At 38.7% G+C, this 23829-nt stretch overlaps 1 protein-coding gene across 2 annotated transcripts; it reads left to right on the top strand.

Annotated features, from left to right (window-relative positions):
- Positions 1-1572: 1572 nt before the first annotated feature.
- On the top strand, positions 1573-13039 carry LOC110661008 (uncharacterized). 2 transcript variants are annotated; one of them, XM_021819500.2, is made up of 14 exons: positions 1573-2194; positions 2333-2422; positions 3154-3216; positions 3713-3799; positions 3892-4044; positions 4128-4279; positions 4604-4838; positions 4977-5087; positions 6032-7090; positions 7765-8028; positions 8791-8976; positions 9160-10314; positions 10717-11067; positions 12273-13039. In XM_021819500.2, exons 1-14 carry the CDS (start codon positions 1775-1777, stop codon positions 12531-12533), a joined length of 4587 nt encoding a protein of 1528 aa, XP_021675192.2. In that variant the 5' UTR covers positions 1573-1774; the 3' UTR covers positions 12534-13039. The 2 variants fall into 2 exon arrangements, with proteins under 2 accessions (XP_021675192.2, XP_021675199.2); XM_021819507.2 differs by lacking the exon at positions 1573-2194 and having other exon boundaries at positions 2338-2422; positions 3713-3804.
- Positions 13040-23829: the final 10790 nt, after the last annotated feature.

The following is a 23829-nucleotide window of genomic DNA, read 5'->3' as shown; positions in this document are numbered from 1 at the left end:
TTATATATTATATTTTTTTTAAATTCAAATTTTTTAAATATAAAATTTTTTTATTATAATTTTTCTATTTTCACTTTTTTTATTATTTTTATTATCTTCTGACATTTATTTCTCTCACTCTATTCAAACAAACTCAATAGTGAGAGTGAGATAGAACATAATACAAAAAAAAAATATTAAATATATATATTATCTCTAATAATTACATAAAATTTATTTTCTAGATTATAAAATAAATTTTAATTTTTTATAAAAAATAAAATAATATTTTTTAATACCACAAGTGAATCCAATAATTAGCCAACACTGAAGACATACCATTTGTAATGGTTTGGCACGAAACCGCGTGTGCCAAATCAGTACACGAATGAGACAAAGTAATTAAAGAAGGGGTGGCGTACTGTACACTCCCCATTGGATTGATTGGCAGTGCCTAAACCGGAACCGGTTTAAGGGTCCGAACTGGTACGGAGGTTGGCTTTGATTTCTCTCCTCTCAATTCTAAACTGGAATCAGATCGAATTTGATAGTTTACTCCAAGTGTTTTAATCCGATTTGAATCATATTTTAAAAAAATTAATGCGTCCGATCAATAAAGACATTATATAACTCGAACCATTAAAAAATTAAAATCAAAACCATCGTTAAATCAAATCAAATCAAAATCAGCCTAAAATCATCTTGAACTAAAATCGCCAAAAACCAACGTGGGTCCGTTTTTCTTCCTTATTTCAACTCTAAATCAAAATCAATTCGAGCTAGATCAGTGGCTAGGATGGCACCATCCAAAAGTTTCCCAATAATGCTGTTACTCAATTATTCCTTAAACCAAATTAAATTAATATCTATCTTTTGGTGCTTACTTTTCCTCTTTATCTCAGAAACAGTGTAAATATTTGTTCATTTAACTTCCCAATTATTTTATAATTGGGTAATTCTCCATTAGACTTTATTTATATGAATCTATATATAATTAAATGATTTTTTTATACAAAATTAGGAGATTTCACAATAATGAAAAAAAAAATATAATAATAAAAATAATTAACTCTTCGTTCGGTTCTTAACTTGACAAGGGAATAAAAAAAATTAAAGAGAAAAATAACTAAAAAAAGGTAATTTACAAATAAGTTTGGTACCAATGATAAAATATTTTACATCTCTTAAATAAATTTGAGTATTAAATTTTTATAAATAGATATAAATCTCGTAGCATTGTATTTTTATAATAGGTTTTTTCAACAAATAATAAAGAAATTTAAATTTTTTTAAAAAATAAAAAAGAAAATTACTATTATATTATTTTTTATATATTTATATTATAAAAAATATTTAAATATTTTAATAATTATTTCTTCAAAAAAATATTTTTATTAATTTTTTTTATGTTTAAATAAGGAAATTTAAGAAAAATAATAATAATAATAATAATAATAATATTATTATTATTATTATTATTATATTCTTTATTTTCCTCTATCCAACTAAATGGTAAAAGTTTGACGGCATAGCATTTCAAGAGAAGTATTTGAATAGGGGGCACAAAGCAAATCGGGTGTACGCGGACCCAAGTATCCATTTCGTTTTTCAAGCTTTAACCGCCACTCCCTTTATCGTCTGGGTTTAACAGTTCTCCCACACACTCATTTATCCAAAAATCCCAAATCTTCAAAACCCTAAACCTAATGTCAATCTCCTAAAAACCAAATCGCCTAAATCTGCTTATTGTCTAACTCCTAAATCGCTCATATAATTTTCAATTACAGCTATCGCAATGACCAAGGTGTACGGCACCGGCGCTTACGATTTCAAGCGCCACCATGTAGCTGAGTATCCCGTTGAGGTTCAAACTCAACTCGGCGATAAACCTGTGGAGTCCAAATTGGGTTCCACCCAACTGAACTCGATCACACTCTCGGAGATTCAACGCGACCGGTTAACCAAGATTGCCGCTGCGCATTGGCTGAAGACTGGTACTGAGTCAAAGGAGAAGAACGAATTCGATCCTGAACTGGTAAAGCAAATATACGAGACGGAGTTGAAGGTGAAGGGTGGAACGAAGCCCGTGCCGTTGCAGAGAGTGATGATTTTGGAGGTTAGCCAGTATTTAGAGAACTATCTGTGGCCGAATTTTGATCCGGAAACTGCTACATTTGAACATGTTATGTCCATGACTCTAATGATAAATGAGAAGGTAATTTAGATTTTGCATGTTTGATGAATATATATAGGCCTGGCTCATGGTTGGTGGATTTTTGGAGATGAAAACTTGCTCTTAAAGAGTAAAATAAGAAATATAACTTTACTCGATTCTCTATTTTTTAATTTGCAGTTTCGAGAGAATGTGGCAGCTTGGTTTTGTTTTTATGATCGAAAAGATGTCTTCAAGGGATTTCTGGAGAGGGTTCTTCGACTGAAGGAGGTTTGAGTCCCTTTTTTTTTTAAATTATCTTTATAATGGCCACTATTTGAAAATGTTAAAACTTCTCCATGAAATGTGATTTCAAAAATTCCCACTTTACATTGTGTCCTCTTCCCACCGTCCCTTAATTGCTACCACTTTTCTCTTCGTCTCATCTTTGTTGGATGTATCTTATACTTTTAAATACACAAGATGATCACTCAACATATAAAAAAAAAAAAGAAAAAGAAAAAACTGAACTGTGCTTGATTTGAGATGTTTCATGTATGTGCCTAACACAGTAACACTTGTTCCCAAGTCCAAACTATAGTGGAATATAAACTATCAGTTGTAGTAAGATTTAAAAACACTTGTAAACTACGTCATACTGTAATTGAGTGGCTGAAAAGCATTGGTGTATATATGGATTATTTGTGGATGAATGATTAAACTTCTGCTGATTTTTCTGCTTGTCTTGGGGTGATTATAGTAATTTTATTAGTGTTTGTTAATGACATGCTCGCTACTTGATGTCTAACAAAAACTATCTGAGAAAGTGGTGTGCAGTGCTTCAAATTTGAGGTTTCAAATTTTATTGGTTAAGACATACATTTTTAGACGTTCATTTTTTTTTTCCTCAAAAGCATTTTACAAAACCGTTTGATATATCATTTCTATTGTAACTTGTATGACTATATGTGCTTTGACCCAGTCTTACAGTTTGACTGATCATATTCTTAATGTGTTTGCAGGGGAGAGAGTTGAGTATAGCAGAGAAGACCAATTACCTAGTTTTTATGATTAATGCTTTTCAGGTATGCTGTCATCATAATATATGCTTTTGTTAGATCCATTTCTGCTAAAGTCATACGCCTTTATAAGTGCTTCATACCCTTTTATATAAATATTTTTTTTAAATTTCGTCAAAAGTAATATGAGTAGATAGAATAAAAACAAATATTGAATTTGCATTTTATTTTGAGGGTTTAACCCACTGATACTTGCATAACATCTGTATGGTACAAAAGTTTATTTATTCTACAAGATTTTTTAGCTGCATGTTTAGGTGCTGAGATTTTTTTTTTTTGTGTGTGTGGCTGTTGTGCTTATCAAATTGCTACAAAGTTGCCTTTGCAAGCATGATGAGAATGTTTTGATCATCATTTTCTATGACTATTCTTTAAGAAATTTTATCAAATTAATAAATAGTCTGATTTGAATTTGAAAATTTAAATGTCTGAAATGTTTTCTGGCTATATCTTTTGTACTTCTTATTTGGCTTTTTGTTTCATCTTCTTTATAATGGCACAGAGTTTGGAAGATGAAATTGTCAGCGAGACAGTCCTGAAATTAGGAAGTTTACAGTCATGGTACAGTTTGTCATATGGTCGATTTCAGGTAAGGTTAGTTTACTTTTATGTTAATTCTGTCATCTTAAGTATTCTGCTTGTATACTCTTATGTTTTATGGTGTGCTTTTCTCATTTGCAGATGGAGCTTTGTCTTAATACAGATTTGATCAAGAAATGGAAAAGGATGATCAAGAGGGAGGCTAAGGAAGCAATGAAACGAGGAGAGCTTTTTGACCTTTCAACTTCTCTTGAAGTGAAGTTCTTGAGAAATCTTATTGAAGAGTTTCTTGATGTAAAGTTTAATCTTAAACTGTAAATAGTAAAATAGCTGCATTCTATTCCTTGTTTCAGCTAACCTATTATGTTTTCCTTCAGGTGCTTGATTTCCAAGTATTCCCCCAGAAAAGTTCTGTTAGTGAAGATGGACTTGATAGTGGTTTCGAGGAAGTTGATGATGCTGCAGTTTTGTATTGTGAGAGGTTCATGGAATTTCTTATTGATCTGTTGAGCCAACTGCCAACAAGGAGGTATACCCCACTCACTTCTCTTCCCCTGTAATTTTTGTATATTCTGTTTTGATTTTAACTTGACTAAGCCATAATCCCAATTTGGTCAGCATCAGCTATATGAATCATTTTTCTCCATTTCACCTGGTTACTGTACTCTGGCTAGGTTTAATAAAGTTTATGAATCTGAATAATTCTTATTTGGAATTAGAAACATTAAGTTCTTCTCAAAAGTGTTGCTGGCCAGCATTTTTATGCATGTTATGTTAAAGGTGTATTTGCAGCTCATCTGCATATCCTACGCAATGTTTTCACTATTATTCATCCTTTTTCTGTGTGGTACAGGTACCTGAGGCCTCTTGTGGCTGATGTAGCTGTTGTTGCAAAATGTCATTTAAGTGCTCTTTACAGACATGAAAAGGGGAAGCTATTTGCACAGCTAGTCGACTTACTGCAATTCTATGAGAGGTTTGAGATCAATGATCATGTTGGAACACAATTGACAGACGATGAGGTGCTTCAATCTCATTATGATCGTTTCCAAGCTTTTCAGCTTCTTGTCTTTAAGAAGATTCCTAAGGTCCTTTTAAATACTTTCTTATGCAGAAGAATACAGCATTTTGTAATTTTGCAACATTTGAGCAGTTTTTATCTTTTCTTCTATGTAAAAGTTTGAATCTCTTCCCTTAACACCCTTCTCCTCCTGTACTGCTTATAGTTGCGAGAACTTGCATTGTCTAATATTGGCGCAATTCACAAGCGAGCTGATCTCTCCAAGAAATTGTCTGTGCTCTCTCCAGAAGAGTTAAAGGACTTGGTTTGTTGTAAGGTATGTAAGAGTTAATACGCCTTCTAAGTGGAACTAAAAGTTTTCCATTTCATGTTATCAATTTTTTAACTGTCATATTTTGTTTAGTGTTTTTGAGTTAAAATTGAAGTACAACTTTGTTGTCGGTGTTAATCATCGATCAAAAGCCCCTCTGATGTAAGACATATTTCAGAAAGAAAATTTTGAGCAATTGATGAGATATAGGATTAAAGTTTGGCATTCTTAATAATGAAATTCCTAATGAAAATAAAAGTTGCTAAATAGTTCTTGACCATAAATTCCTAAATAGCACGTCAAAGGATGAAACAATTTGCAAGAAATGTGAATTTTGTAATTAAGAATTAAAAAAAGGCACCAAAGTGCAGAAACAAAGAAAGAGCTAGCTTAAGATATCTACTAAAGTATACAAAAGAAGAATATAAAAGCCTTGAAGATGGACAACCATCATTGACAGAAAACATTGTTTTCAAGCTTAATCTCCCTTGTATGTGCATCTCCCTAAAAAGTTTAGCCCATGCGTTGTCATATATTCTACATATTTTTTTTGAATGTTATATGTAACCCCATGCGTTTCACATTGCCAACCATTTCTTTTTCCTTAGTTTCCTTAGAACATTCCATGCTCAATGACTGTTCTTGACATAGCACAAGCAATGCCAAACAGAGAAAACATCATCAGTAATTCTCAGGCAATTGAGAATGTAATATCAACTAGACCAAAACCATTTTCCTCATTGTCACTCATATTTTCGTTATTTGAATTAGCTATTGTATGGTCATCCAAATTTTTGTTTAATGCATGTCACAGTATGCCAACATTAGTTTTTACATATACATTTGCAGTTGTCTGGACACAGGCATGTAAAATGAACATGTGAATGCTGACCTGTTCTAGGACTGTAAATTATTACGTTACTGAATTTTTTTTTTTCTTTTATACCCAGCTCAAATTGGTTTCCGATAATGACCCATGGTCTAAAAGAGTTGATTTTCTTATTGAAGTCATGGTCTCCTTCTTTGAGAAACAGCAGTCTCAGAAGGAAGCTATAAATGCTCTTCCACTTTACCCAAACGAGCAGATCATGTGGGATGAAAGTGTCGTACCAAGCATTAATTACTCTGGAGAAGGCTGCCTGGCACTTCCAAAACTTAATTTGCAATTCTTAACACTCCATGATTATCTTCTAAGGAATTTCAATCTCTTCCGGCTTGAGTCAACATATGAGATCCGTGAGGACATTCAGGAAGCTGTTCCGCACCTCCTTGCCTACATTAATAATGAAGCAGAAACTGCATTTCGTGGTTGGTCAAGAATGGCTGTGCCTATAAAAGAATTTAAGATTACTGAGGTCAAACAGCCGAATATTGGTGAAGTCAAACCATCATCTGTTACAGCAGAAGTTACTTTTAGCATTTCCAGTTATAAAGCACAAATAAGATCAGAGTGGAATGCCCTGAAGGAGCATGATGTTCTATTTTTGCTTTCGATTCGCCCTTTATTTGAGCCTCTTAGTGCTGAGGAAGCTGGGAAGGCTACTGTGCCACAGAGACTTGGTCTCCAGTATGTGCGGGGATGTGAAATTATTGAGATTCGTGATGAGGAGGGAACACTCATGAATGATTTCACTGGAAGAATTAAACGGGATGAGTGGAAACCACCAAAAGGTGAACTCAGAACTGTGACTGTTGCTTTAGATACGGCACAGTACCACATGGATGTCACTGATATAGCAGAGAAAGGTGCAGAAGATGTTTATAGGACATTTAATGTACTGATGAGGAGGAAACCTAAGGAAAACAACTTCAAAGCAATTTTAGAATCCATAAGAGATCTCATGAATGAATACTGCATTGTTCCTGACTGGTTGCACAACATATTTCTGGGCTATGGGAATCCTTCTGCAGCACAGTGGACCAATATGCCTGATCTTCTCGAAACAGTAGATTTCAAGGATACTTTCCTTGATGCAGACCATTTAAAGGAGAGTTTTCCAGATTATCAGGTTGGTTATATTTTTAGTTGCATATCACGGCTTCTGCTGTCATACTTAAAAATAAGGACAAAATTATTTTCCTTTTTAAAAAAATCCTCTATCTTAACTGTTTTAAAGAAAATCAACAAACATTTTGGTAATTTCTCATATGTTTCAAATCTCTAAACTTTGTATTTCAGTGTGATAATTGGGCACAAAGCTTATATTCTACCTACTTTGATTGTCATCTCTATCTATGATTGATGTGTTGTCAATTTTACCACCTCTGGTTGGACTGTTGAAGCTTATAATATTTGTGTTAACTAGTCATAAAGTCTGTTAAACTGCTGACTGTTGGATTCTTTCTTGATAATGGTTACAATGTTGATGCTATTGAGATTGTTCTGATTAAATAACAATATAGTGTTTTTTTTAGACATGGCTGCTATTGTGGACATATATAGACATACTGGTTTCTTTGATGCTATTCTTGAAGTTTTGGGCTGTGTTGATAGCATTGTATAAAGTTACAAGGGAGGAACCTGTGACAAGATGGCCAAATGTGCCCAAATTAGTTAAAACTAAAACTGTGAAAGGGTTTATCGTGGGTGTTGTGTTGTGGGATTGTCAACTTTCTTTAATATTACGTGCATTCTAATAATAATGTGAACCAAAATTTAATATTATTCTCTCTTTGTTGTCAGGTTTGTTTTGTAAATGCAGACAGTACAGAAAACTTGAATCTAAGACCTCCCTTCCGAATTAGGCTTCCTAGAACACTGAAAGGCAACACTCATGCACTCCCAGGAAATAAGAAATTAACTATTGATTCAATGAATGATGTCGATATGGAGGATGCTGGTGGTGAGAAAGAAAAACTTATTGTTGAGGCATACATTCCTCCGGACCCAGGGCCGTATCCCCAAGATCAGCCAAAACAGAATTCAGTCAGATTTACACCTACACAGGTGCATGAAAACTTCTTCAACTCAGTTTTTGGATTTCTTTGATAATCTTAATCTGTTGTCTTTTTATAAATGAATCAAACAATTCTTAGTGAATCAAACAATTTCTTAGTGACTACCTAATTAATTTTAAGTTTGATGTCTGTTTTCCTTTTTGTTTTGTTTCTATTGCTTCTTTATGATCTTATCTTTATACTTATAGTGTATTGGTGTTGCTGTGATTGATTGTACAAATTGTTTGAAGCTTCTCTACTATCTAGAATTTACAACTTTATTGGGAGTTTTTTTTTAATTTTCTGAAAGCAAACATGCTAGAGTGAAACTTATGAAAGAGATAAGAAAGAAGGATATTTTTATTCTTATGCATGAAGTATAATGTGATCTTAAGAGATGTTTTGTGTTGGGATGGTTTATTGCATTGGTAGTTTACTTTTGCTGTGGAAATTTTAAAATTGAAATGTGAATATGGTATTTATGTTTGAAGATGTTTTGTGTTAGGATGGTTTATTGCATTGGTAGTTTGCTTTTGCTGTGGAAATATTAAAATTGAAATGTAAATATAGTATTTATGTTTCAAGATGTTATGAACGTATGATGCCCTTCGGGCTTCTTCTTAATGTTAGTTCAATGAAATATGCTATCAGCATTTCTTTGCTTACAAGAACCTTAAGCAGTCTAAGTGGAATGGTGTTAAATTGAAAACTAATGTTGGTTTAATGAAACCTTCTTTTTGACGGATCATTTTTATCTTATGTTGGTTTGCAGATTGGAGCAATCCTATCTGGTATCCAGCCAGGATTAACTATGGTGGTTGGACCACCTGGTACAGGAAAGACTGATACAGCTGTGCAAATTTTGAATGTTCTTTATCACAATTGCCCTTCTCAAAGAACATTAATAATCACCCATTCAAATCAGGCTTTAAATGACCTTTTTGAGAAGATAATGCAGGTACGAGGTTTGGACCTACTTCATTTGGGTATAAAGTCAATGATTATTCCTTAGGTTTATCCTTGTTCTTGTGACAATTGTTCTCCCATTTATTTTCTGCAAGTGGTATGACTTCTTAAATGATCCTTTGAGTAATATCTAGGAACCATGTATTCTGATGAATACTAATGTTCACTGTTTCAGAGAGATGTACCTGCACGCTATCTTCTTCGACTAGGTCAAGGTGAACAAGAACTAGCAACCGATCTGGATTTCAGCAGGCAAGGTCGTGTTAATGCAATGCTCGTTCGACGGTTAGAACTACTTAATGAAGTGGAGAGGCTTGCAAGATCTCTCCAACTTCCTGAGGATGTTGGTTATACTTGTGAAACTGCTGGATACTTTTGGTTGCTTCATGTATACTCCCGTTGGGAACAGTTCCTTGCTGCTTGTGAGGATAACAAAGATAAACCAACATTTGTTAAGGACCGCTTCCCCTTTAAGGAATTCTTTTCCAACACGCCTCAGCCAGTTCTCACAGGTCAGTCATTTGAGAAAGACATGCGGGCAGCTATGGGGTGTTTTCGTCATCTCAAGACTATGTTCCAAGAACTAGAAGAGTGTAGAGCATTTGAATTGCTTAAATTAACAGCTGATCGAGCAAATTATCTTATGACCAAGCAAGCCAAGATAGTGGCAATGACCTGCACTCATGCAGCACTGAAAAGGAAGGACTTTCTTCAGTTAGGCTTCAAGTATGACAACTTGTTGATGGAAGAAAGTGCTCAAATTTTGGAGATTGAAACTTTTATCCCAATGTTGCTGCAGAGGCAGGAAGATGGTTATGCACGGCTAAAACGCTGCATACTGATTGGAGATCATCATCAGTTACCCCCAGTTGTGAAGAATATGGCCTTTCAGAAATACAGCCATATGGATCAGAGCTTATTTACCAGGTTTGTTCGTCTGGGTATTCCTTACATTGAGCTCAATGCCCAGGGTAGAGCCAGGCCAAGCATAGCCAAGCTTTATAATTGGAGGTACCGAGATTTGGGAGACCTTCCTTATGTGAAGGAGGGGGCCATCTTCCATAAAGCTAATGCTGGATTCTCTTATGAATATCAGTTGGTGGATGTACCTGATTACCATGGCAGAGGTGAGACTGCCCCTTCTCCTTGGTTCTACCAGAATGAGGGAGAGGCTGAATATGTTGTCAGTGTCTACATCTACATGCGTTTATTAGGATATCCTGCAAACAAGATTTCCATCTTGACCACTTACAATGGCCAGAAGCTTCTTATTCGTGATGTTATTAATAGACGATGTGTTCCATATGACTTCATTGGTCCACCTAGTAAGGTAAGGTGGTTGATTATCCATTTTACATTTTAATTACCAGAGGCATTATCTGTAACACAAGTCATGGATCCAATCTTGACTGTCTTGTTTTCTTAATGGCACAGTAAAAGAACATCTGTTAAGGTTTACTTGGTACAAATGTTATTTGATAAAATGCCTCATAGTGCCCAAGGACGGACTTTTGTTGGGAAAATGTCATATCGGTGGCTTTTTATGAAACAATAGGAAAAGGAAGGGTCTTCAAAGGCCTTTAATATGGTTTATGTCATCTGGTTTGCCTTGCATTTACAAGGATAATAGCAAACTGCATGCACTTTATAATTGTTTGTTGTGTTCTTTCAGGATCCATGCTTTGTGAACATGCTTTGTGTAATATGGTTCCTTTTTGTCTGTTATGTGCAGGTTACAACAGTTGATAAGTTTCAAGGGCAGCAGAATGATTTTATTTTGCTTTCTCTTGTACGTACTCACTTTGTGGGTCACCTTCGTGATGTTAGAAGATTGGTTGTTGCCATGTCTCGTGCCCGACTTGGACTTTATGTGTTCTGCCGACGATCTCTATTTGAACAATGCTATGAATTGCAACCTACATTTCAACTTTTGCTTCAGAGACCTGACCACCTTGCACTGAATTTGAATGAGATTTCATCGTATATAGAACGTCCTGTTGAAGATATTGGACAGCCCTATCTTGTCAGTGGTGTTGAGGAAATGGGCCACATCGTAATTGATAAAATGAATCAATTATATCAGGTATAATTTTTGTCATGTTATACCTGTTCTAATCCTCCAAATAAATCGTTGGTTCTTGAATTCACAATTATGAGGAATGGTCTAAAAAGTTTGCTAGCAAGTAGAATCAAACTTGCAAGCTAACAAGATCAGCCATCATAATTTCTTCTCTTTCTTCTTCTTCTTCTTCTTCTTCTTCTTCTTTTCCTTATCCCATTGAACTTTTTCTAATTGGGGCTTACCTCAAAGGCCTTCTTCCACCTCTTGAGAATGAGGTAAGCAATGCTAAAATGATTTTTGAAAGGCTAAGCATAAATCTAGGTGTTCTACTGTTGTTGAAGCAGAAATAATCCTCTATGTGATGAGGCTCAAGCTTTTCAAATAATTGATTCTTATAGTTGGACATAATATTAGGTTAATAAAATTCACAAAAGTATTGGAAAAAAAATATGTTGAGTAATTTTGTGAAAATTGTTTGTCTATATATATAGATGTTTTACCTTTAAATTACTTCTGTTGTTAAAACACTTAATGCGTGTTTGTATATATGCATGTAATGCATGTAGTGCATGTATGAGTTGTCATTGCTGAAGTTTTTTGAGATGTTGCCTGTATATTGTTCTAGATATTCCCTTTTATATGCATGTAGTGCATGTAAGAGTTGTCATTGCTGAGGTTTTTTGAGGAGATGTTGCCTGTATATTGTTCTAGATATTCCCTTTTATATCATTGAGATTAAGCTTCAATGTTTTGTTTTTGGAGGTTTGTAGATTTAGATATTTGTGCATTGGATTGCCTTGTCATCTATTTGTTACTGGTCTTCAAAGAAAGTATTTGCTGCATTAATATGCCTTTCATTAATGCAATTGTGCTCATCCTTATGTTTGAAATGTGTGTTTGACATGGAATGAACTTTAGAACCCATGTCTTTGGAGATGGTGTGGCATATTGAGGTGCACCATGCATGGGAGGGACCACTGAAGGATTTGGATTTTGGGGGGACATAATTGAGCGCCTGTGTTGTAAAAGACTTTCGGGTTTGTCTAAATTGAAATGGTCATAGGAAAAACTGTGCGCCAAATTATTGTACTAATTAATTTGCAAGATGAAAGTTTTTGCGTGTAATCTTTATCATTTTCCCTCACCATTTATCAAAATCTTCTATTGGCTGTCATTGCAAGCTTTGTTGAATTCTCAAGTTGTAATATCTTCTTTTTTGATACCAGGCAAGGCTGATGAACTATCAGTTTGAGCAATACCATTCATCCAATATGTCTGCACCTGCAAATGGTGCTGTGGATGATACGCTGCATGAAAGCAAGTCAGAGGAAGCTCAAGAGATGGATGGCATTGAAAGTGGTCAAAATGGAGATTTGCCTCTTCAGAGCCAACGAAATGGGGAGAGAGATGCAAAAATTAGTCCAAATGATGAAAATGGTGTGCCATCTGAAAGCACAAATGAGGAAACACAGATGGAGGAAGTCTAATATAATGTAGCCTGAGAGATGAATTGCTCCTCAAAATTGCAGCCGTAATAGGATATTGGCTGGTAAATCTATCTCAGACGGGTGAACGTTGTTCAACTTCCTCAAGTCTTTACACAGGTGGGGAAGATAACTGGGGGTAATCTAAGGTGTGAGGTACTAGCTTTGCTGCAACATAACATGGTAAGACGAAGAAATACACGTCTGGATGCACATTTCATATATATGTAGTTCCGAAGTTGCGATCTTCAAGAAGGAAAAGGCTAGTATCTAAAGCGGAAACCTGGAATCAAATTGCCTCACCATACAGCAACTTGGAATGTAAGCCCAAAACTAAAAAGAATGGGAAACCTTTGAAAGAGAGCCGCTAGAGTTTAGAGTGGAAACTAATGACAGTTTGACTTAATAAAATTTGTTGTCAGAATATTCCGTACAATTTATTTTCAACTTTAAGGAGAGTATATTGAGTCCGATCATTATATAATAGATATTTTGGTTGTTGATTATAATGGAATTCTCATAGAGGGTTGATGGTTGATAGATATAATGGAAAATAAAATCATTATGCATGATAATGGTTTTATTTTAATTTTAAGACTCTCTTTGGAATTGTGATTGAGAGGCTATAATTAAAAGGTCAAAAGTTAATTTGAAATTGTTTTTGATGATGTTATTGAAAAGGTAAAATTGAAATTGTTGTTTTAAAGTTATTACTAATAAAATATTATTAAATTTAAATCAAAATTAAAAGCTAATGCTTTTGAATAAATATTTTTGAGATTGTTTCTTTCAATTGTCCCTTAAAATAACCATGTCAAAAGGGGAGAACTCCCATTGTCACGACCCAACTTATGGGCTGGACCGGCACTAGGACCTGAGCCAGTCTAAAGCCCCGGCACTAGGACTTGAGCCAGCCTAAAGCCCCCGAGGCCCGTAGTAAGCCTAACTATTCATTAACCCAACTCTAAGGCCCATTTGGGCCCAATTTCAAGAAATCAACCAGACAGAGTCTGGCCATAAAGTGGACCTTTTAACGGGGAGTTTTTGACTCACCCGACCTGTAAACAAAATATATCATCAATTGGGGAGCTCAGCTCACCCTCCACATACTCAAATCAACATAAAGATAAATGGGAGCTCAGCTCCCTCATCCAGTCCATCAAACATGCATATAATAATTTTACAGGTCCACATAACAGTTTATATTACAGACCCGAATCATTTAAATATTTCTAACACATGCGGAAATTTTAGGAGTAAATAAAATTACACAAATACTGATAAACAACTTGCGAAGGAGAAAAGCAGGTTAACCACAATAAAATCCTCCTGTAGCCTGAAAAAAATATTGAACAAGAGTGAGCGTTCGACTCAGAGAGTAAAATATCAATTTTAACCATAATCTCTATAACTATCTAAAACTAATGCACCCTATAGAGTGAAATGTAGTATCAGCAATAAATTCACATCATAACAGCAAAAAGGTAATTTGGAGCACTCACACACCCAGTAATATCAATCATAATATATGGGAGCTGATCCCCTATACAGCTCTCTTAAATCCAACCTGGTGCCAGCGAAAAACTCAAGCCGGACTTTCGCTTAATAAACCAAATCGGGGTCCCAGCGAAGAACTCAAGCTGTGACTACCCCGAAGGACCGGGTCCCAGCGAAGATCTCAAGCCGTGTCTACCCGTCCTATCCATAGTCCACACCACATCACACGCACGCCAACGCACGCACACTGCTCTAAATTACCACAACAATATACATGGCACTTTCACAGTTATGAATGCAACATAAATCGTGCCTAAAATTTATCTACATAGATATATGCATATAAGTGATGCATGGGCATGCTTGAACATATAATAATAGTGAAATTACAATTAAAATTAATATTTTACTCACAGACTTGACAACGGTCACTGGGGCGGCTGGGCGGAGGAAGAAGGCTGCCCCGGCTCACCTGACAATTACATTACAATTATTTAATACAAATGACTCAATACAAATCAAGAAAAGACCAAATACGTCCTAAGTCGTGTCGAAAATCCGGCAGAGTCTCCCCTATACCTAGGACCTACCCAACCTGCAAAAGGGCTCAAAACACACTTCTATATTCACAACCCATATATCCGCAATTCAATCTCATCACACAGCCCCTCCTGGGCCCATCAAATCAATCAACCATCACAATTTGTAAAATTTCAATTTAGTCCTTATAATTGATCGTTTTTGCAAAAACTACCTAAACAAGCTCTAAAAATTCTAAAACTTTGCCCCGCGGTCCTTAGTAATATTACTAGGCTATTGCAAAAAGAATCATAATTTTCTAAGCTACCAAGAATATTTTATGGATTTTTAATCCTATTTAAGCACTAGAAAATTACAAAAAAGTAAGGTTCGGGTTTACCTTTGCCGATTCCAACTTCGGGGACGTGCTCGGGACGTCTGACAATGGGGAGTAGCCAAAACCTCGGTCCAATTTGGAGACTTTTCCGGTAACGAGTCTGTCTGGCCGGAAATTCACAGACCTAGTCAATTGTCGAATTTCCGCGAATTGAGGATACCTACATGAAGCCCACAACACGGGGGTTAGTACATAAATTTTTCAGAATTTTCTAAGCTCATTTAATACTCCGAAAGACACTGCGAAGTTCCGTGGGACCCACCGAAAAACGGTGTCGAAAAAATTAAAAATTTATATCGCCGCGAAAGCTCTCGACGAGTGGAGAGCTCTGGTACTCTCGGTTTTCTCGTGGGGTTCACGGTTTGCGAGAAATCTAGCCAAAAAATCAAAATGGGCTAAAACTTCCCGGGCAAAAATTGGACAAACCGCTTCATGGATTTCGGTGTTCTTGGTGTCTATGGAAAGCTCTCGACGAGTAGATGAGTTTAGACACAAGACCCGGTCCGATTGGTGGCCGGATCGGCCGGGAAGAAGACGGCGCGCTTCGCGTCGCGTCGCCGCACCGTTCCGGAATTCAGCGCGCCGGTTGTGGGGAGAGGCGAGCGCGCGGCGAGGTGGGGTGGCAAGGGAGGCGGCGGCGCGGCAAGGGGAGGAGGGAGGAGAGAGAAGTGGAGGAGGAGAAACGCGCGCGGGAGAGGAAGAAAAGGAAGAAGAAGGCCGGTCCGATTCGACCGGTCCGATCCGGTCCAGTTCGATTCGGCTGGTTCGATTCAGGATACAAAATTTTGAATTTTTACTCTGCCTCGGGACCGAAAACGAAATCCAAAAATTCTGAAAAAATTCCAGAAAACTCAGAAAAATTCGTAGACTCCAAATATATTTTTAGTTTTGCCACGTGGTCTTTAAATTAATTTTTAAAAATCATCAAAGTTTATATTTTCGGAAAATCGAACCTGATTTTTAAAATTCGAAAAATCTCAAATAGTTTCTTAAAATTTAAAATATCAATAATACTCATAAAATAATAAAATTTAAAATTTTGGGGTGTTACATTCTTCCCCCCTTACAGAAAATTCGTCCTCGAATTTTACACAAGGCAGAATAAAGTACATAATTACACATTGAACAGATAAGGGTACTTGCTACGCATGTCCCGTTCTGACTCCCAGGTGCACTCTTCCACTGACTGACTCCTCCACAAAACCTTAACCATAGGGATCTGTTTTGATCTTAGCTGTCTCACTTGGTAGTCCACTATGGCTACAGGTTGCTCCTCAAATGTCAAGTTCTCTTTTAGCTCTATTACATCCGGCTGTAGTACATGAGAAGGATCTGGAATGTATTTCCTGAGCATGGAGATGTGAAACACAGGATGAACGTGAGAAAGGTTGGGTGGTAGCTCCAACCGGTAGGCAACTGCTCCAACTCTATCAGTAACCTCAAAAGGTCCGATATACCGAGGTGCCAACTTGCCCTTCTTTCCAAATCTCATGACTCCCTTCATTGGAGAAACCTTCAGGAATACATAGTCGCCTACTGCAAACTCCACATCCCTCCGTCTGGGGTCTGCATAACTCTTCTGCCTACTGAAAGCTGTTTTCAATCGTTCCCTGATTAAAGGAACTACCTCTGAAGTGTACTGCACTAGGTCTACATCATGCACCTTCGCTTCTCCCATTTCCGTCCAACACAGAGGAGACCTACACTTTCTTCCATATAGTGCCTCATAGGGTGCCATCCCTATGCTGGAATGGTAACTGTTGTTGTAGGCAAACTCCACCAAAGCTAGCTGATCATCCCATTGACCTCCAAAATCCAAAACACTCATGCGAAGCATGTCTTCCAGTGTTTGGATTGTCCTTTCGGACTGTCCGTCTGTCTGAGGGTGGAAAGCCGTACTAAAGTTCAATTGAGTGCTAAGTGCCTCCTGCAACTTCCTCCAAAACCGAGAAGTGAACTGGGGCCCTCTGTCAGATATTATGGAAGCCGGAACTCCATGCAATCTGACTATTTCTCAAATGTAGAGTCGGGCGTACTGTGCCACAGAATATGTAGTCTTCACAGGCAAGAAATGAGTTGATTTAGTTAGGCGGTCCACAATTACCCATATAGAGTCATATCCTCGTGTGGTACGAGGCAACCCAGTTACAAAATCCATAGTGATCATTTCTCACTTCCATTCTGGGATAGGGAGCTCTTGCAGCTTCCCTGACGGTCTCTGGTGTTCAAACTTCACCTTTTGACAAGTCAAGCACTTGGACACGAAGTCTGCTATGTCTCTGTTCATGCCATTCCACCAATAGCTATCCTTCACACATGGTACATCTTGGTGGAGCTTGGGTTGACATTGTACAATATATAGTGTGCCTCTCGCATAATTTCATTTCTGAGATTGTCCACATCGGGCACACATATCCTAGAACCTTACACTAGGGCGCCATCATTGGCAAATCCAAACTCACCACCTTCACCTTGCTGTACTCTTTCTGTGATCTTCATTAATTGTTGGTCTCTGTACTGGGAAACTCTGACTCTGTCCTGCAAGTCTGGCCTCACTGAAAAATGAGCCAACAATACCCCCTCATCTAAAAGATCTAGGATTAAACCTTGATCCATTAACTCATGTACTTCCCGAATCAACGGTCTTTTCTCTGCTGAAATGTGCGCCAAACTGCCACAAGATTTTCTGCTCAATGCATCTGCTACTACATTGGCCTTCCCAAGGTGGTACTGGATGGTGCAATCATAGTCTTTCAGAAGCTCCATCCATCTTCTCTATCTCAAGTTTAAATCCCTCTGTTGGAAGATGTACTTCAAACTCTTGTGGTCGGTGTATATCTCGCACACTTCACCATACAGGTAGTGTCTCCAGATTTTTAGTGCAAAGACTACAGCCGCCATTTCCAAATCATGGGTGGGGTAGTTCTGCTCATGCCTCTTCAGCTGTCTCGAAGCATAAGCCACTACTTTTCCATTCTGCATCAAAACACACCCTAAGCCAACTCGAAGGCGTCCACGATTACACGGTGTATCCTTCACCACTCATAGGTAGTGTCAACACAGGGGCAGTGGTTAGACACTCCTTAAGCTTCTGGAAGTTCTTCTCACAGTCATCTGTCCAAATGAATGGAACATTCTTCCGAGTTAACTTAGTTAGGGGAGCCGCTATCCTGGAAAAATCTTGCACAAAACGCCTATAGTAGCCTGCTAGACCCAGAAAACTTCGCACCTCAGTGACTGTTGTAGGCCTAAGCCAATCAGTTACAGCTTCAATTTTCTTGGGATCCACTTGAATGCAGTCACTAGAAACCACGTGTCCCAAGAATGAGATGCTTTCTAGCCAAAATTCACACTTTGAAAATTTGGCATATAGCTGGTGCTCCCTCAAACTCTGCAACACCATTCTCAAGTGCCACACGTGTTCCTCCTCGATCCGAGAGTATACTAAAATGTCATCTATGAATACGATGACAAAACGGTCCAAAAACGGCTTGAACACCCTATTCATCAAGTCCATGAAGGCTGCTGGTGCATTAGTGAGTCCAAAAGACATCACCAAGAACTCATAATGACCATATCTTGTCCTGAATGCCATTTTGGACACGTCCTCATTCCTGATTCTCAACTGATGGTAGCCTGATCGTAGGTCTATCTTGGAAAAGAATCTAGCCCCTTGAAGCTGATCAAACAAATCATCGATCCGAGGAAGTGGATACTTGTTCTTCACAGTCACCTTGTTCAGCTGTCTATAGTCAATGCACAACCTCAATGACCCATCCTTCTTTCTCACAAATAGAACAGGAGCACCCCAGGGTGAAGTACTCGGACATATAAAGCCCTTGTCCAAAAGTTCCTGTAGTTGCTCCTTTAGCTCCTTCAATTCTGCTGGCGCCATCCTGTAAGGCGGCATTGATATGGGGTTTATACCCGACACAATATCAATGCAGAACTCTATTTCTCTTTCCGGTGGCAATCCTGGACGCTCTTCAGTGAAGACATCCATGAATTCTCTGACAACAGGAACATTTTCCATGTTGACACCTTCTACAGAGGTATCTCTCACCAATGCCAAATACCCTTGACATCCACGCCTCAACATTTTTCTAGCACTAATTGCTGACACCAAATTATATGGAGCCACGATCCTGTCACCATCAAAGCTAAACTCTTCCACACCAGGTATGTGGGAATGCACCTTTTTGTTCCTGCAGTCTAAAGTGGCATAATGAGTTGCCAACCAGTCCATCCCCAAAATTACATCAAAATCTATCACTGGTAGAGGAACCAAGTCTGTTGGGAGGATCTTTCCATCCACCACTACTGGGCTACCCGGAAAAATCATATCTACATCTATGTTGTCACTAAGTGGGGTGGCTACCGACAAAGGGCATTCTAAAGTTGTAGGGTTTCGACCCAACCTCATGGCAAACACAGGGGAGACAAATGAGTGCGTGGCACCTGAATCTATTAAAACACGAGCCTTATAGGAACAGACCAGAAGAATACATGCCACAACTGCATTTGAAGCCTGAGCATCCTAATGGGTCAGGGTGAAAACCCGAGCTTGACCCCTACCCTGAGTGGCAGAACCGACATCGACTTCTACCTCTGACCGCCTCCAAATCCACGTCCCCCTTGTCCTCGGCCCTATTGGCCACAATCGATCACTGCCATGCTGGAAGCACCCGGATACAACTGGCGAGGAACATTTGCAACAGAACCCTGTGACCCCATCTGTGGCTCACTGAACACGGGGCATTCCCTAGCAAAGTGACCTGGTTGGCCACACCTGAAGCATACTCCCGAACCCATCATACAAGGTCCTGAATGTCCTCTTCCACACTGTGCACAAGGTGCCAAGGAGGATCCTGAACCAGACCCAGAACTGCTGTACCCCGAACTGTGACCACTGCTGGATCCGTACCCTGGTCTGAACCCTCGGGATTTGTGTCTAAAACCACTCCTCTTATTCCTGCTTCTTCCTCTGTAAGTAGTTTGGCCACCACTATCCATAGTACCCATGTGGGGAACACCTGAAGAACCCTCTGCTCTGTTTTTCTTTGCTCTTCTGCTGTCATCCGCAGCATAGCTAATCTCTATCTGTCTGGCTCGATCAACTACCACATCAAACGACTGATCCAACATCATGGCCAGGTTTGCATACCTCCTGTCAAGCCCCTTTAGGAACCTCTTCACCTTCATAGTTTCTGTAGTAACTGCTGTAGGGGCATACCTGCTCAACTCAAGAAATTCTGTAGCATATTCATCTACAGACCTGCCATTCTGTCTTAAGGCCTCAAAGGCCCACTTCTTTTGGTCTCTGAAACTTTCTGGCAGAAATCGATTAATGAACAGTTCCACAAACTGAGTCCACGACAAACCCTCCATCCGAGGTGATATGTAGTCATTCATCCATTGTCTAGGCATAGGCCCCATGACATGCTGCATACACTCTATAAGTCTTCTATCAGTCAACTGCAATTCTATTCCTGCCTGTCTGCAGGAATCCAAAAACTAATATGCGTCGTCTGACACATCATAAGTACCAAGCACTAGCTTCTTAAAATTGATGATCTGTTTGTAAGGTTCCCCTCTTGGTGCGGTGGATTGCTGCTGCTGTGGAGGGTGGACCATATACTGCTCCATCATGTCGATGGTTCTCTGCAACCCAGCTAGAGTAGCTGCCATGGGGTCCATGGGACCCTGTGCCATAAACGACTGATCCTGAACTGGTGGCAGCTGCTCTTCTACTTGAACAGCTCTAGGCCTCCTACCCCGCCTCCTCGGGGCAGGCGCCTCATCCTGTGCTGACACCTCGTCAGGCACATCTGGTTCTGGTGCAGTGGCAGCTCTCCTGCTTCTACGCATTTTCCTGAAATTCAGCAGCATTAGCCCACAAAATTCAAAACTACACATTACACAGCTCTATAGACTCATATTTACACAATTATATGAAGTAGAAACTAGAAGCAAAGATGACAATGCAAGACGAATATGGACCCTATTTTTCCGCATGTGATTCCTAGTAGACTCTTTCCAACACTTTAGATGAACATTCCCTAAGAATCTGGAGCCTAAGCTCTGATACCACATCTGTCACGACCCAACCTATGGGCCGGACCGGCACTAGGACTTGGGCCAGCCTAAAGCCCCCGAGGCCCGTAGTAAGCCTAACTATTCATTAACCCAACTCTAAGGCCCATTTGGGCCCAATTTCAAGAAATCAACCGGACAGAGTCCGGCCATAAAGTGGACCTTTCAACGGGGAGTTTTTGACTCACCCGACCTGTAAACAAAATATATCATCAATTGGGGAGCTCAGCTCACCCTCCACATACTCAAATCAAAATAAAGATAGATGGGAGCTCAGCTCCCTCATCCAGTCCATCAAACATGCATATAATAATTTTACAGGTCCACATAACAGTTTATATTACAGACCCGAATCATTTAAATATTTCTAACACATGCGAAAATTCTAGGAGTAAATAAAATTACACAAATACTGATAAACAACCTGCGAAGGAGAAAAGCAGGTTAACCACAATAAAATCCTCCTGTAGCCTGAAAAAAATATTGAACAGGAGTGAGCGTTCGACTCAAAGAGTAAAATATCAATTTTAACCATAATCTCTATAACTATCTAAAACTAATGCACCCTATAGAGTGAAATGTAGTATCAGCAATAAATTCACATCATAACAGCAAAAAGGTAATTTGGAGCACTCACACACCCAGTAATATCAATCATAATATATGGGAGCTGATCCCCTATACAGCTCTCTTAAATCCAACCTGGTGCCAGCGAAAAACTCAAGCCGGACTTTCGCTTAATAAACCAAATCGGGGTCCCAGCGAAGAACTCAAGCTGTGACTACCCCGTAGGACCGGGTCCCAGCGAAGATCTCAAGCCGTGTCTACCTGTCCTATCCATAGTCCACACCACATCACACGCACGCCAACGCACGCACACTGCTCTAAATTACCACAACAATATACATGGCACTTTCACAGTTATGAATGCAACATAAATCGTGCCTAAAGTTTATCTACATAGATATATGCATATAAGTGATGCATGGGCATGCTTGAACATATAATAATAGTGAAATTACAATTAAAATTAATATTTTACTCACAGACTTGACAACGGTCACTGGGGCGGCTGGGCGGAGGAAGAAGGCTGCCCCGGCTCACCTGACAATTACATTACAATTATTTAATACAAATGACTCAATACAAATCAAGAAAAGACCAAATACGTCCTAAGTCGTGTCGAAAATCCGGCAGAGTCTCCCCTATACCTAGGACCTACCCAACCTGCAAAAGGGCTCAAAACACACTTCTATATTCACAACCCATATATCCGCAATTCAATCTCATCACACAGCCCCTCCTGGGCCCATCAAATCAATCAACCATCACAATTTGTAAAATTTCAATTTAGTCCTTATAATTGATCGTTTTTGCAAAAACTACCTAAACAAGCTCTAAAAATTCTAAAACTTTGCCCTGCTGTCCTTAGTAATATTACTAGGCTATTGCAAAAAGAATCATAATTTTCTAAGCTACCAAGAATATTTTATGGATTTTTAATCCTATTTAAGCACTAGAAAATTACAAAAAAGTAAGGTTCGGGTTTACCTTTGCCGATTCCAACTTCGGGGACGCGCTCGGGACGTCTGACAATGGGGAGTAGCCAAAACCTCGGTCCAATTTGGAGACTTTTCCGGTAACGAGTCTGTCTGGCCGGAAATTCACAGACCTAGTCAATTGTCGAATTTCCGCGAATTGAGGATACCTACATGAAGCCCACAACACGGGGGTTAGTACATAAATTTTTCAGAATTTTCTAAGCTCATTTAATACTCCGAAAGACACTGCGAAGTTCCGTGGGACCCACCGAAAAACAGTGTCGGAAAAATTCGAAATTTATATCGTCGCGAAAGCTCTCGACGAGTGGAGAGCTCTGGTACTCTCGGTTTTCTCGTGGGGTTCATGGTTTGCGAGAAATCTAACCCAAAAGTCAAAATTAGCTAAAACTTCCCGGACAAAAATTGGACAAACCGCTTGATGGATTTCGGTGTTCTTGGTGTCTATGAAAAGCTCTCGACGAGTAGATGAGTTTAGATACAAGACCCGGTCCGATTGGTGGCCGGATCGGCCGGGAAGACTAAGCAGCGCGCTTGCGCGTCGCGTCGCTTTGGGCGCCATTTTCCGGCATTCCAGGCTGCGGCCGGTCGTGGGGGAGGGCTGAGGCGGCGCGCTGGCGAGGTGGGGTGGCAGGGGAGGCGGCGGCGCTGCAAGGGGAGGAGGGAGGAGAGAGAAAAAGGAGAGAGAAGGGGAGGAGGAGAAACGCGCGCGGGAGAGGAAGAAAAGGAAGAAGAAGGCCGGTCCGATCCGGTCCTATTCGATTCGGCCGGTTCGATTCAGAATACAAAATTTTGAATTTTTACTCTGCCTCGGGACTGAAAACGAGGTCCAAAAATTTCGAAAAAATTTCAGAAAACTCAGAAAAATTCGTAGACTCCAAATATATTTTTAGTTTTGCCACGTGGTCTTTAAATTAATTTTTAAAAATCATCAAAGTTTATATTTTCAGAAAATCGAACTCGATTTTTAAAATCCGAAAAATCTCAAATAGTTTCTTAAAATTTAAATAAAATTTAAAATATCAATAATACTCATAAAATAATAAAATTTAAAATTTTGGGGTGTTACACCCATCCGATGAAAATTTATAGCATTTTGTTCTGACTGTGCCCCCTGATTTGTATTATTATTTTTGTGTTTTGTGGTGAGGTGCCCCCTCTAAATTTTAATTTGCTCACCACAAGTTTTTGCTTTGGTTTGGTTGGGGCTATAAATGCATTTGAGTGTTGTCCT

The sequence above is a fragment of the Hevea brasiliensis genome, chromosome 1 (assembly GCF_030052815.1).
Source record: "Hevea brasiliensis isolate MT/VB/25A 57/8 chromosome 1, ASM3005281v1, whole genome shotgun sequence".
Taxonomy (NCBI): Eukaryota; Viridiplantae; Streptophyta; class Magnoliopsida; order Malpighiales; family Euphorbiaceae; genus Hevea; species Hevea brasiliensis.
Note: the sequence above shows the minus strand (reverse complement) of the source record. Positions and strands in the feature narration are given on the sequence as shown.

Bases quoted from the DNA above. Each gene is read 5' to 3' on its own strand.
- LOC110661008 (XM_021819500.2), top strand. From the start codon at position 1,775: ATGACCAAGGTGTACGGCACCGGCGCTTACGATTTCAAGCGCCACCAT. The intron at 3,217-3,712 runs GTATGCTGTCAT...ATAATGGCACAG, and splicing joins TTATGATTAATGCTTTTCAG to AGTTTGGAAGATGAAATTGT. The intron at 5,088-6,031 runs GTATGTAAGAGT...TTTTATACCCAG, and splicing joins AGGACTTGGTTTGTTGTAAG to CTCAAATTGGTTTCCGATAA.